Consider the following 13,955-nt stretch of genomic DNA (forward strand, 5'->3'; position numbering starts at 1 on the left):
CTATTAATTTCCTGTACTATCTACAGTACCTTCAGCCATAATTATGAATTTGTTTTACTATCTTAAGTGCTTTTTTTTGGTCTTATTCTTATCTAAATGATATTCTCCTCTGCTGAGATGTTCCAATTTCCTCACAGGGATGATTAAAAATTAAATTTTGTTTAATTGTTCCTTACTTTTTGAAGTAGCAGGGCTGTGGTCCTATGCTGACAGACACGTAGCTGCCTGCGTTGAGGTAGCTTCCCTCGATGGTGACCCGGGTGCCCCCGGAAATGGGCCCCTGAGACGGCTGGATACGGGTGAAGAATGGAGTCTGGAGAGGAGAGAGAAAACATTTATCTGTCTTTAGCGAATATAAACACATTTACAGACGCTTCATTCTCAGAAATCAATAGGAAGTAGAATTACCACCTCGCTGTTGTCAAGCGACTCACGGTATTGATCCAAAATGGCGGAAGCGTAGCTCTGTTGTATACAATCTTTGCCCCCATATTTAGACTACCCAGTGCAACCAGTTTTCTAATGCTTACCATTAAGCATCTGCACCGGAGTAGTGTGGATATCCAGTGCCTTGCTTAAAGGTACCTTGGCAGAGTACTTGCTGAAGCAAATTAAGTCAACCTTACTTCTAGTTTGACCCTCCCACCTACCCCTCCCGCCCACCCGCCCTCAACAGACTTTCACGCTATTAATACTACGTCACTTGCTCCGACCGTCAAATAACGCCGCGGGTGGGTTTACAATGTAGTTAGTTGAAAGCCCGGTTAGTCACATACTGTTACTAAAGGGTGCCTCCGTGCGTTGGATTTTGATGCCGAGGGGCGCTGACCGAATGGCGGTATTTGATGAGTTGGGAGTGAAAATGGGCTGGTTTGTGCCAAAGATATTCCCTCCAGGCGTTCCTGAGATATTGTGATCACGCCACAGCTGTTGCCGGTGCGGAGGTGTAAAAATCAAGAACATATCAGTGACAACAGCATTTATATGTAAATAGTCTAAAAAACAATCATCCTGTATACCATCGCTTGATTATGATTCAATCAATTATGTCATCTTGTTTTGATCTGTAATTTCAATGCACCCCTTGGACCATCGTAATTATAAAAATGACAGAAAGCAGTGATATGATGTCTTGCACAAAAAAAAATCCAATCATGTGGCACACAGTGGAGATTTATGCTAAAAAAAAAAAAAATGTAAATTAAATGACATAAAAAGAAGTCTCTTTCTTATAGGTAATATTCAATTAGGCAACATATAAAATTTTAATGGCTTGAAAACAAAGTATTGACTGAAAACTGCAAAAATTACAGAACACAGTAGTTCTTCATGAAGGTGTGAGTTGCTGACTGCTTCCACAGACGTGCTAAATTTGCCTTTGTGTGCCCAAAATATAACAAATTTAATGACACAATGATCCTACATGAAAACTGAATATGGCTGACCAAAAGAAAACCAACATTAATCTGTGGTAACTTTAAAACTAAATACTAGAAATACTCTAAAATACTTTAGAGCCATACTTTGACTTTCTTTATAAAACCATTCTCAAATTGAACCCTTTGCTCAGTTACTGGAGACGTTTCATGAAAGCAGTGTCCTTTTTTGAGTCATCACCGTCCACATAGAACAACTTTGTTTGGTGCTTACCACAAAGGTGAACGGCCTGGACGACAGGGCTCGGTAGTCGTTGACGCAGTCTCTCACACACACCTCCACCTGAGCTTCTTGGACCCTGTAGCCGGTAGCGTCGTTCAGCAGACACACTATTCTGTGGATGGAGAGTTGAGGGGATTCGTGGAGAAAAGGAGAGAGTAGAGTCAGGTTGTTGCTGTTCTAGTCTAGCACTTATACGTCCCATAATGTAAAAAGTGAGATTTTCATGTCTTTTATATTATAAAGCAGGTTTAAGAGTCTGTCTAGTGCTTTTATTGTGAAAGGTACGAACTTACGGCCGTTGTGAACATGGGGGGTATAAGCGTATTTTCAAAAATTAATAAATACAAAGTACTTTGTGGCCGTTTGTGTTGTGATGCTGCTCTGCTCACGTTAAATGCATGTTGTTCGCGCTGCCCTCTCGTTGTGCCCTCTCTTTTCTCTCGTCTGTCTGCCATTTTTTCCTTCAGCGCAATGCATGATGGTATATAGTGCTCAGTGTGTGACTTTTTACGATATAATAGTGATGCTCACCATATAGGTATAATAATTCTCACTATACATTCGGACAGCACAACAAAATGGCGAACTCACTATATAGTTTACTATACAGTGATTTCGGACAAAGACTATGTGAATGACATCAGCTGACAGGAAGTAAACATGGACCCAATCTGTTGCCTAGCAATTCCATTGCAATTCCGTTGAAGCGTTTCATACGGAGGGTAAATACAGACATATTCAGGCAGACAGTATGAGGTATGAGGACAGTATGAAAATAAAGGGATTTTTTAACATTATAGCATGTAAACATGTTCTAGTAGAAAAAAAAATAGGTTTATAATATATTATAATAAGTATGAACTTAATATGGGACCTTTAAATGACAACCAAAATTACATACTTTTCTACTTACCTGTAGTGCTATTTAGCAATTTAGATTGTTTTGATGTGAGTTACCAGCTGTAGAGATGTCTGCCTTCTCTAGAACATAATGGTACTAGATGGCACTCGGCTTGTGGTGCTCAAAGCGTTAGTCAAACTAATCCACAGACCTTGTTGTGAGCAGTTTCAGGTAGGAACTATTTTCTTTCTACCGAACTACACCCGGCAACTGTATAACCACGCATCTACTCATGGGCGAGAGGCTCGTGCTTGTGAAAGCGCGAGACGGTTAACATTAATGCTAGACTTCCAACACTCAGCAACTCCCACCAGAACAATCTAGATTGATAAATAGCACTACAGGTAAGAGAGAAAACATGTCTTTTTGATTTAGGGGGTGAACTGTCCCTTTAACACATACCATCTTATCAAATGCTGCTTCAACACACCTCACATCCACAGTATTTCAGGAGGGGTGACCGAAAGAATAAATGAAACAGAAAAAAAGCTGACAAGGGAGGAGGGGAAAAATCTAAAAAAGGATGCACATCCTAGACATGTTTGAAGTGGTGCGTGGATGTCAGGAATAATGTGCAAAATAACTGATGTGTGTGTAATATTTGAATAGAGATGCCCTCTATCTCAACATGCATCGTTTCCCAACTAACTGCACTACAGAGGGATTGTTTGATCTGCGTGAACTCAATTCCTCAGCCGTGTAGGACCCTGCAGACGAGTAAATGTCAGGATGAGAAAAATAAAGGAAAGAGCATATGTAGGGAGTAATGGAGGGGAACAACAGATGGAATTTACACACACACACACAAAACCTAATATCGCTATCTGTTCAGCTGCTGAATGAGTCTGCATGGACACCTACACAAAAAAACGTGTTCTGGTTGACATTTTTCATTTGATTGGTCAGGATGAGAGAGGTACTGGTTGCCGCTGTCTTCGGGGAGTGTGTCCTCAGATCAGTGAGTGTGTGTGTTTGTGAGGCAGACAACTGCTGCCTGTGTGTGTCAGTGCATTCGTCTGTGTTTCCGTGCCATTATCTCAGTCTGTGAATGTCTTTCTGTGCATGTGGATGTGTAGTAGTAGTATTGTGCTGTCTCTCAATTTGGGCACTTCTGTATTTACACGCTGACAAATATGGCAAAATGCAGTGCACTATGAGTTACCCGGATGGTATTACTCATAACGGTCAAAAAGTTGAGTGTGGAACACTGGACAAGTTCTCAACGGTCGCCATCTTGGCTACATAGCAGAAGGGGAGGTACCAGTAGCTGTTGCTCCGATGAACACCCCACTATACAAAGGTAAGTTAAAGTGGCAGTAGGCAGAATATTTTTCAAGTCACTGGGATAAAATTCCATAACAACCTTTCAGCATATTGTAATTCAAGTGTTCCGAGAAAAAAAATAAACTTCTGCACCTCCTCATGGCTCTGATTTCAGGCTTTAGAAAATCTAGCCCGTGATGGGAGACTTTGGCCAATCACAGGTCATTTCAGAGAGAGAGAGAGCGTTCCTATTGGCTGTTCATTCAACGGCGGCAGCTGTCAATAACTCGCAAGCCACGATCAAATGATCAAACGATCAAACTAGGCAGCGCTGACCAAATATGAATTAATATTCTGTTACTGTAAGGCCTATAATGTTTTTCAGAAACATCTTGTAGTGTACTGTTTAGCTGTAAAATGAGAAAGTTTGCTCCGGCTGGTGGGCGGTGCTTGGTAATTCCTCATCTGTTCTCAACATGGCTGCCGGGTCACAAACTTTCTAATTTTACAGCTAAACAGCACACTACAAGATGTTTCTGAAAACATTTGAGATGAGAAATAGGCATTACAGTAACAGAATATTGATTCATATTTGATCAGCGCTGCCTAGTTTGACCGTTTGATCGGAGTTTGCGAGTGATTGACAGCTGCTCAGAGAAGGCAAGGCTCCAGCTCGACTCTGATTGGTTGTTTTCCTCCTGTTTGTTAAATCTTGCAGTTGCCATTAGGAACACCGGAGGACACAGGCACATGTTTTTTTTTCAGATATGCACCACTGTCAGGATATAGAGACCATTTTATAATTTAAAAAATATATATATTTACTCCAATCTGCCTACTCCAGCTTTACTGTTGTCGGATAGAAGCCATCAGTTTTGTTTATTGGGTTCATTTAGCAGTCTGTAATGACTTGTTACCACAAACAATAAAGCTGCTAGCTAGCTAGTGCTAACAGCAGCGATAGCCCACCCTGCAAAAATTCACGCACTATGCAAGTAAGTACATAGTGTACACAATGTACTACATAGAAGTGTACTAATGGAAGTATCCAAATTGAGACATATCTTTAGTGTGTGTGCTTGAATGCTGGTGAGCGAGTCCTCTGTTCCTTTAACTTACCTCTCTGCGCTCACGTACTCCTCCTCGATAGGCACGCAGGGTACCTTGCCCAGTCGGACGCCCATCTGGATGTCTCTGAACTGCAGACCCAGGTTCTCCCCCAGGATGGTCACCCTGGTTCCCCCTTGGCGAGGCCCCGTCTCAGGGAACAACTGGACCGACAAGAGGATGGAAGACGGGGGTCAGGATGGATGGAGGAAGGAGGAGAGAAGGAGACAGAAGAACAGAAGAAAAGAGACATAAGAGCAGGGAGATGTAAAGGTGAAGATGAAGGAAAAAAGAGGCAAAGCTGTCTCAGTATGCTAATATACTCACACACACATTAAGGACACAGAATGTATTCACAGTTTCATATGCTGCCCCCGTTCAACTAGTTTAATGTCTGAAAATGGTCCTCAAACATGACATAGCACGGACAGCCCCACGCAAACACACACGCAGGCATATACACGCATAAAAACACAGCCACCGACCCACACCGTACAGAATTGCCCATATCAGGTGATTTAAGATTTAATGAAGAAAAATCACCCTCTTGGCTTTGAAAAACACTGAAAATGAGATAAAGAGAGAGCGAACCAAACGGGCACCGACCAAAGGCATCATCTTGGGAGGTTTAATTGAAACTTATTACGCCGGCTTGGCTCCGTCGGCGGGGCAGCGGCGGTGTAACGCTCAGTCGCGCCGCCCGAACCATAATGTGATTTATCTAGCCAGATTATGGCGCGTAACGGGGACAGGTGTGGTGTGACAAAACAAATATGGTGACTGATGGACGGCACACACACACGCACACACACGCGCATGCACGCACGCACACACACACACACACACACACACACACACACACACACACACACACACACACACACACACACACACACACACACACACACACACACACACAACACCCCGCAGCACGGACATGCACACACAAAACCTAATCCCTAACAAGCATCATGAGGTAATTATGTGTAATCTGTCCATTGCCCTATTCTCCTGCAGACAGCGCGGTGTGGAAATGCAAACTGAGGCGCCGACAGTACGGAGGCATAGCGCTATTATTAAACCACAGACAACAGACCTTGACAAATGGGTGATTTCGACAGTGTGGACTAGTTTGGGGGAATGAACGATTCGTCTTGCCAGGCACATGAGGTTTAACTCTAAACTTTTATCAAAGTCAGCTGAGATCCAAACCCCCGCACCCTGCTTCGGCAACCAACGGCTACACTGTTGGCTAATGAACAGCACCACCAGAGCAGCTGGAGGTGAAATGCCTTGCTCAAGGGCACTTCATCTGTAGTCACTGATAAAGGGGAAGAGCCCTACTCATTGAAAAAAAGGTAAGCAGATGGTCCGGGGTTTGCATATGAAACCTTCGGTCTACTGCATTGCCAAACATATGGAGAATCATTTTTCCACAGAAACACAATTAAAAGGGAAAATTGAGAAAATTAAAGCAGAAAATTGGAACGGAAAATGGAAAAATCTAAAGGAAAAATGATCAAATTAAAAGCTTAAACGTAAGAGATTAAAATGAAAATGACAATTGGAAACGATAAAGGGGAAATGTAGGTAATAAAAATGGAAAATTGAAAATATAAATGTACAAATTAAAAGCTTTGCCTGAAAGCCAGTAGTAACAAACTCAGAGAATGACATGAAAAGTAGGGCTGTCAATCGATTAAAATATTTAATAGCATGATTGTCCATGATTATTTTGATTAATCGCAAATTAATAGCACAATTTTTATGTAATACTCTTGTTCACATGGGAGTGCATGGGATAATATGCTTGCTTTATGCAAATATATATATAGGACCCATAGACGGATCCATAGAACCCATTTTCATTCACATATCTTGAGGTCAGAGGTCAAGGGACCCCTTTGAAAATGGCCATGCCAGTTTTTCCTCGCCAAAATTTAGAATAAATTGGAGCGTTATTTAACCTCCTTCCCGACAAGCTAGTGTGACATGGTTGGTACCAATGGATTATTAAGGTTTTATATTTCCATATGATGCCAGTATCTTCACTCTAGCTCTAAAACTGAGTCTACTAAATACCTCGAAATAAACCGAAATATCGGTTGCGTTAATGAAATTAGTGGCGTTAACACGTTGTTATCGCGTTAACTTTGACAGTCCTAATAAAAAGATTTTAAAACTTAAGAATTTGAATATTTCCAACTATGACAACTCACAGCGGTAGTATCAAAAGAAATTTTAACCATCTTGTATTTCTACAAACAGAAAAGCATGCTAAAAGATGCTATAATTTCATAAAAAATACACATGGATAATTAATCTATTCAAAATGAATAGATCAAATGATTCTTTGAAATGAGCTAAACCTTTAATAATAGTACGACAGACTGCCAGATAAACCCCATTTTGGAAGCTCCTGCATGTTAAGAGCAAAAACATAATACCTTTGGCAGCATCATGCTACAACAGACGTTAACTACACAAAGACAGACCGACAGGCAATATCAGTCATGTGTTCAAGAGAAAGAGTTTGAACTGAATCTAATATTCCTGCTAGGGCTGTCAAAGTTAACGCGATAATAAAAATTCATTACAATGCCACTAATTTATTTAACACATTAACGCAACTGGCAATTTTTAGGTTGTAGCGGAAGAGTGAAGATACTGACGTCGCGTAAAACTACAAAACCTAAAGAATCCATCGGTACCAACCATGTCATACTAGCTTGTCGGGAAGGAGGTTAAATAATGCTCCAAACTTATGCTAAATTTTGGCGAGGAAAAACTGGCATGGCCATTTTTAAAGGTGTTCCTTGACCTCTGACTTCCAGATATGTGAATGAAAAAGGGTTCTATGGGTACCCACGAGTCTCCCCTTTACAGACATGCCCACTTTATGATAATCACATGCAGTTTGGGGCAAGTCATAGTCAAGTCAGCACACTGACACACTGACAGCTGTTGTTGCCTGTTGGGCTGCAGTTTGCCATGTTATGATTTGAGCATATTTTTTATGCTAAATGCAGTACCTGTGAGGGTTTCTGGACAATATCTGACATTGTTTTGTGTTGTTAATTAATTTCCAATATTAAATATATACATACATTTGCATAAAGCAAACATATTTGCCCATTCCCATGTTGATAAGAGTATTAAATACTTGATAAATCTCCCTTTAAGGTACATTTTGAACAGATACAAAATGTGTGATTAATTTGCGATTAATCACAATTAACTATGGAAAATCATACGATTAATCACAATTAAATATTGAATCAATTGCAGCCCTAATTCCTAGTAACGTCTGAATGTATGGGAGTTTGAAATGAATACCTTACAAATGATCTATAAAACGACATACTAACTGCAGTGAACTGAATTAAGAAACCAAGAGGGAGAAGGAGAGAGCGAGAGCAGTCTGGGCCAGGGATAATGCTGCCTACTATTTGGAAGCTGACTCGCGTTGGAACCTCAGGCGCCAGTAGAGCCTCAGCACTTCGGTTCCACAAACACAATAGCTGGTAAACACTGACCAGAGCGAGTAGCCATCTAGCTCTAGGGTACGATATGGACAACAGATGTCAGGGTGTGGAAATGGGGCTTCAGATGGTTTTGGAAGAATGAAGCTATGATGCCACAAAACACAATATCAGCTAGCCACCAAGCCCTGGGATATAAACACTGGCAGAGCCACAGACAGACAGGCAACAGAGAAAGAAGAGTGCTGTTAAAAGGGATTACCATCATCATCTGAAAAAGGGACGCAATGAAAACTATGGGAACACACACTATCGCACCATTAACACACACAATAGTCACCAGGCTGTGGTGGAAATGCCTCAGGGCATGTTATGCATATTAGAACAGTTTGAAGGGAGCACATTTCATTTAACTGGGGATGTTTTCCCAGTAATAGGTTTACCTGGTCCCGTAGGAGACTTTAGATGAAAGCTATACTGGAATTGTAAACTGTAGTTAACATTAAATGTCCAGAATAGTGATAGCAAACTTACTGAATCTGTTACTCAACTAAACTAGCCTTTTTTAGTGACCATCGGCCACTCCTTACCCATATTTGTGAAAAGACAGGTGAGGCTGTGATTAGGGATGTCATAATACCAGAAGCTTAGTAGTCGATACCAAATACCAGTGAAATACAACAATTCTCAATACAGATACCATTGTGAAGTTAAACAGTAAAACTCTATTATATATTTTATATTGCTGTGAAAACATCTCCTTCAAAAAACTAGTTTTATTCAAGTTTTTGCTAGATTATTTGAACACATCACAATACTGTTAGAACTGCCCCTTCACCCAATATTCATTTTAATACTCAATTTTACTGAATAGAGCCAAAACGCATCATAGGCCCTGTTCAGACCTGGTATTAACATGCGTCCTCAGTGATCGGATCACAAGTGGACAGCTTTAAGTACAGGTGTGAACGCACTCAAGACGCATTGAGGACGCATTGAGATCGGATCTTCTAGACCACATTCAGAGGTGGTCTGGGCCACATATGACCACATTCTTTTAGCAGTGTGTAAGCGAATGCGTCCTGGGCCACATTAAGGACCGCCTGCTCATCTGATGTCCAGCTGGGATCAGCGGGATCACCGTGCCCCTCAGGTGAATAAACAGGCAGACACGGGCGCTTGTCAGCATGGAAATGGCCTCTGTGCTCTACTGTATGTAGACTAGGCACGCAAAGTGCATTATTATCATACTGTCGGAGATGTGTCAGTGTTTTTGTTTCGCTGCTTTGCGCCGAGCTGACACCCGACTGCCCGCGCTGTACCCCGCCCTTGGCTGGCAAAAGCAGCGATGCCGGTAACGGCAGCGCTGGGGTCCCCGGGGACCGCCGGTACAATAACCTTTTATTTTGATGTTAATACAATGTACCAGAATTCATGAATAGGATAGTAGGATATTACTACTGACATTCATGTAATATTACGTCACAACTGCTGCTGTATCAGCCGTGTGTTTACTACGTGTTTATTTGCATATGGGGCGGGGAAGTGAGATCGGATCACAAGTGGCCACTGAAGATGCATGTGGAGACGCATTTTAATGCCAGGTGTGAACAGACGTACTTAAAGCTGTCCACTTGTGATCGGATCACTGAGGACGCATGTTAATACCAGGTGTGAACACGGCCATAATTTAGCACTTCCAGTTGACATTAACTGTTAGCGCTATGTGGGACTGTGCTGCTTACCGGGTTGCTAACAGCTAACGTTAACTAGCTCTTGTACTGCTGATTTCAACATAGATTTGTTGTTCATAATGTAGCATTATCAGGGAAAAAATAAGGTGCGTCTCCTGGACGCGTCGATAGTGAGTTTACTGTATCTATCGTCCCCTGTGGTACTGTAGAAAAACGAGTACCGTCGTGTTTTCAGAATTTTGGCATCGAAGTATCGGTTTCTTCTGACATCCCTGGTTGGGATTGCTGGGGCATCTTTTGTGCAAACTGCTTCCATATGCGTCCATCAGCGGGATCATGATGGAGCTCTTTGAGACGGGGGAAGCACCGAGAAGTAAATGGAAGCGCTGGGCGCTGCCGACCAAATGCAGATTCTTTAAATACTTCACGGAACAAGGAGACTTAAGCAAGCAATAACATTGCCTCTAAGAAGCCACAGCATGATCTCTAGCTATGTATCTGAAACATGATCGTTGTGGTGCAGAACATGGAGCCAGGCCGCTACACCTCCTAGCTATTGGTTTGTGTACCATTATGTTATTTCTGTGAGTGTCTATCTGAGAGTGGGTTTCCATTGGAACCTCAGAAACTCTTGGAAGTATACAAGTATGGCATCACATAACAAGATAACCAGTGCTGGCTGAGCCTGTGGGCATGCAGCAGACGCCACAGTGTGGAAATGGGACCTCAAAGCAGCTTTAGACTCATGTTGCTATGATTTGACACAACACTACCACATTCAAGCACACAACCACCACTCTCTGGGGGAATGTAAAGAACAAGACGCCCTGAACGCTGGAAAATGGACCTCAGGTGGTTTAGGGAGGATAGTGATCTGATACAACACAACCACATTCAAGCACTAACTAACTAGGATGTATTTCAGAAGGATAGCACATATAATTGTTCCTCATGAGCAGCCAAACTGACCCAGGACTCAACTGACATGAGGACCACAAATGCTTGTGGAGTCATTCTAGTATAACACGATCTATGCCAGCTACTAGCCGCTAACCACTGAAGCCTGGAGCTGATCAGTGAGCCTGTTATTCAGACTGAATGGCAAATTTGTTACTACTCCGTCTCACGTTACATTCCTTCTTAGCTGTGTTGTTTTGGTGGGAGGCTTTGATGTAGCTCCAACCAATCACCAATGACTCACTATATAAAGAGAGGCGAAGTCCTTCCGGTGGACCACCATGGGACCTTATTTCGGAATAAATTTGAATGGCGAGTGGCATATTTACACATATATTTGTCAATTCAAAACATAATTCTGCAAGTCATGAAGGTCGTAGTTTGTTGTAAAAGTGTTGAAGTATAATGCCAGGATCAGACTACCAAATATTTTTGACGCTTACGATGGTCACTATGTCAGATTAGACGATTGAGATTCATAAATTCTTGTTGTGACTCGGCCGCGACACATGACAGACTACACGTCGGTCCCCTGTTCCGACAATACACTGTCTCCCGGCACCGTCGTCTTAATATACAGCATGACCATGTAAAGGGGCCCACGAGGCGAAAGCGGGCGCCAACGGGAGGCTCCATGCGCAAAGACGCAACGCCGGTGGTGTTTTTTACTCCGGCACAACCTAGATTGAATATCTTACTGCGAGGTCCGGCAGCAGTTGCGCCGGCAAAGTCCGATGACATCATTCTGCATAATAAGTAGCCATGTGCTTCTGTTTATAGCTGTGTACGTCAGCCGGTCAAATTCACGGCCGTGACGGAACACGTCGTGGAAAGCAAAAAAAAAAAAATCAAACATGCTAGAATTTCTGTCGGGACGTCGTGATGCGTCCCAGACGTGGCGTTGGTTGTTGTGTACTATGATACACTACACAACATAAAACGATTGATTTTTGCACATGACAGTCATTTATTGTTCCCGATCCGAGTAGACACCCTACGACGGCTATAATTGGGCTGATATCGTGTAGTCTAAACCAGGCAAAAGACTGTGAAAATACGTAATTAGAAAGACCACGCACCCAAGAGTCGCGTAAGTGGTGTCTCTCTCGATGAAGCTACGATCAACGGGTCTCGCTCGTTGTTTCACTTACCGACTGATAAAAAGTCCAGGAGTCGCTGGATAAAACACATCAGGTAAGATAACGTTTCATTTGTGCGCAGTCATGGCTTAGTTAGCTAGCTAGCTAGTGTTGGTGATGTATGTTGTGGGAGACGAGAGATGTAGTTCACTGAGCGGTTTCACACAAAACTAAATGATACTACGACAAACCTACGACAGACTGAGACTTTCTTGACTTGAAAGATTATGTTTTAAATTGAGAAACATATGTGTGATTCATGGCGCAATTCAAACTGGATCCAAAAAATATTTGTCTCTCTCCGTTGACTACCGAACATATTCGTGTCAGAAATAAGGTCCCATGGGGTCTGCCAGAAGGGGCGGGACTTTGCCTCTATATATCCGGCTGATCTGACATCATTTTACGTAAACATCAAATCTGCATTAACCAGCACAGTTGGCATAAAACCCCAGTCAAATTGAGAATGCATGTTGTCTATGCAAAGATGGATAAAGAAAAAAAAAGGAGTTCCCTCCACCATGTCCACTGTTTCCCAATTCTGAAACCCCTCAGAGCTGGAGAGGAAGTCTGGCTTTATATTAATGTCGTCCATTGGGGTTCAAAGCTTTGGAGGTAGCAATAAGTCCAATTAATCTTTTCATCTTTGGCATATTTTTGTGGCCACTTCTTTTGAATACCACTGACCAGGAATCCACGGGAGGTAAAGTACTATGGCGTCGCTCCGTGGTGGTGTGGCCTTTATATTGCAGTCCTAACCACATAATAGCCACATCAAATCATCGACAATATAGCAGTGGTTTCCTAGTAGTCTGTCATCTAGCCTGTACACGCATTATGTGTGTGTGCGTGCTGTAACAGGGTAACCTTGCTGTGGTCTGAGCGGTAACCAATAGCACATGAGCCATGGAAGTAGAGCAGCTGTTAAATACTGGGAAAGTTGTTCATGTGGTCAGAAAATAGTTTGGGAAGTCTGCTAAGGCAGTCTAATGAACGGGAAGTACGGGAAACTCAATTTGCAATGGGCCTTTTCTTTCTTTCTGGGGAACACTGCCTCAAACAGATAATCTATAAATAATCTATAGTTATGATGTTCAAATGTGTGTGTGTAAAACCTGGGAATGCTAAATTGGGAATATAAATTTCTCAAAAGTGGATTTTGGGTGTTTGGAGACGTTATTAAAGGGTTCTTGTTTTCAACAGGATGGACTCAGGCTGTTTTAATGTGCTGCTGGTGGGCTCTTGTTTTCCATTTGGGGTTACTGCCAGTGATACCTATGTGATTAATAGGGTTGGGAGGGGTACTTTAAAAATGTAATCTGATAATTACGAATTTAGTCAGTAACCTAATCAAAGTATCACAATATTAAGGTAAGGTAAATTTACTTTCTGTTACTTCTTGATTACCTCAATACCAAATATGCAAATAAAGACAAGAGAAAAATGCTGAATTTTTTCCATTATATTGTATGTAAAGCAGAAAAGCGCAACAACACAGTGAACAATCACAGTACAGTGCAAGTTATACCTTCTAGCTGTGAAAATGCTGTCATCATCCAAGGACTCAAATCATTTGCTGGATTTTAACTTGGAGCAGCAGCAGCATCCATATAAATTAAATTGAATTAAATCAACCTACATGCAAATTTCCCAGTTTTGTCCTGTATTATGTTTGGTGGACCAGAAATATTGAAGGATTCACTCATTTCCCACTAAACCGTCTTTTCACGCTGGAATGCATCACGGCAAAATT

At 42.0% G+C, this 13,955-nt stretch overlaps 1 protein-coding gene and 1 long non-coding RNA gene across 3 annotated transcripts in view; one reads left to right on the plus strand and one right to left on the minus strand.

Moving 5' to 3' along the window:
* LOC141772166 (plexin-A1-like) overlaps positions 1–13,955 on the minus strand; it is a 353,749-nt gene that overhangs the window by 74,694 nt on the left and 265,100 nt on the right. For both annotated transcript variants that reach the window (XM_074642860.1, XM_074642859.1), the window contains exons 13-15: positions 4,943–5,094; positions 1,651–1,771; positions 177–313 (exon numbers count right to left, since the gene is read on the minus strand). In XM_074642860.1, the coding sequence (XP_074498961.1) occupies positions 177–313; positions 1,651–1,771; positions 4,943–5,094 (410 nt within the window). The remainder of the gene's footprint in view (positions 1–176; positions 314–1,650; positions 1,772–4,942; positions 5,095–13,955) is intronic.
* Positions 2,465–13,955, plus strand: part of LOC141772170 (uncharacterized) — a 28,671-nt gene continuing 17,180 nt past the window's right edge. Inside the window, exons 1-2 of the long non-coding RNA XR_012594868.1 lie at positions 2,465–2,731; positions 4,974–5,203. This is a non-coding gene — a long non-coding RNA (uncharacterized LOC141772170). The remainder of the gene's footprint in view (positions 2,732–4,973; positions 5,204–13,955) is intronic.

The sequence above is a fragment of the Sebastes fasciatus genome, chromosome 8, assembly GCF_043250625.1.
Source record: "Sebastes fasciatus isolate fSebFas1 chromosome 8, fSebFas1.pri, whole genome shotgun sequence".
NCBI classification, from domain to species: domain Eukaryota; kingdom Metazoa; phylum Chordata; class Actinopteri; order Perciformes; family Sebastidae; genus Sebastes; species Sebastes fasciatus.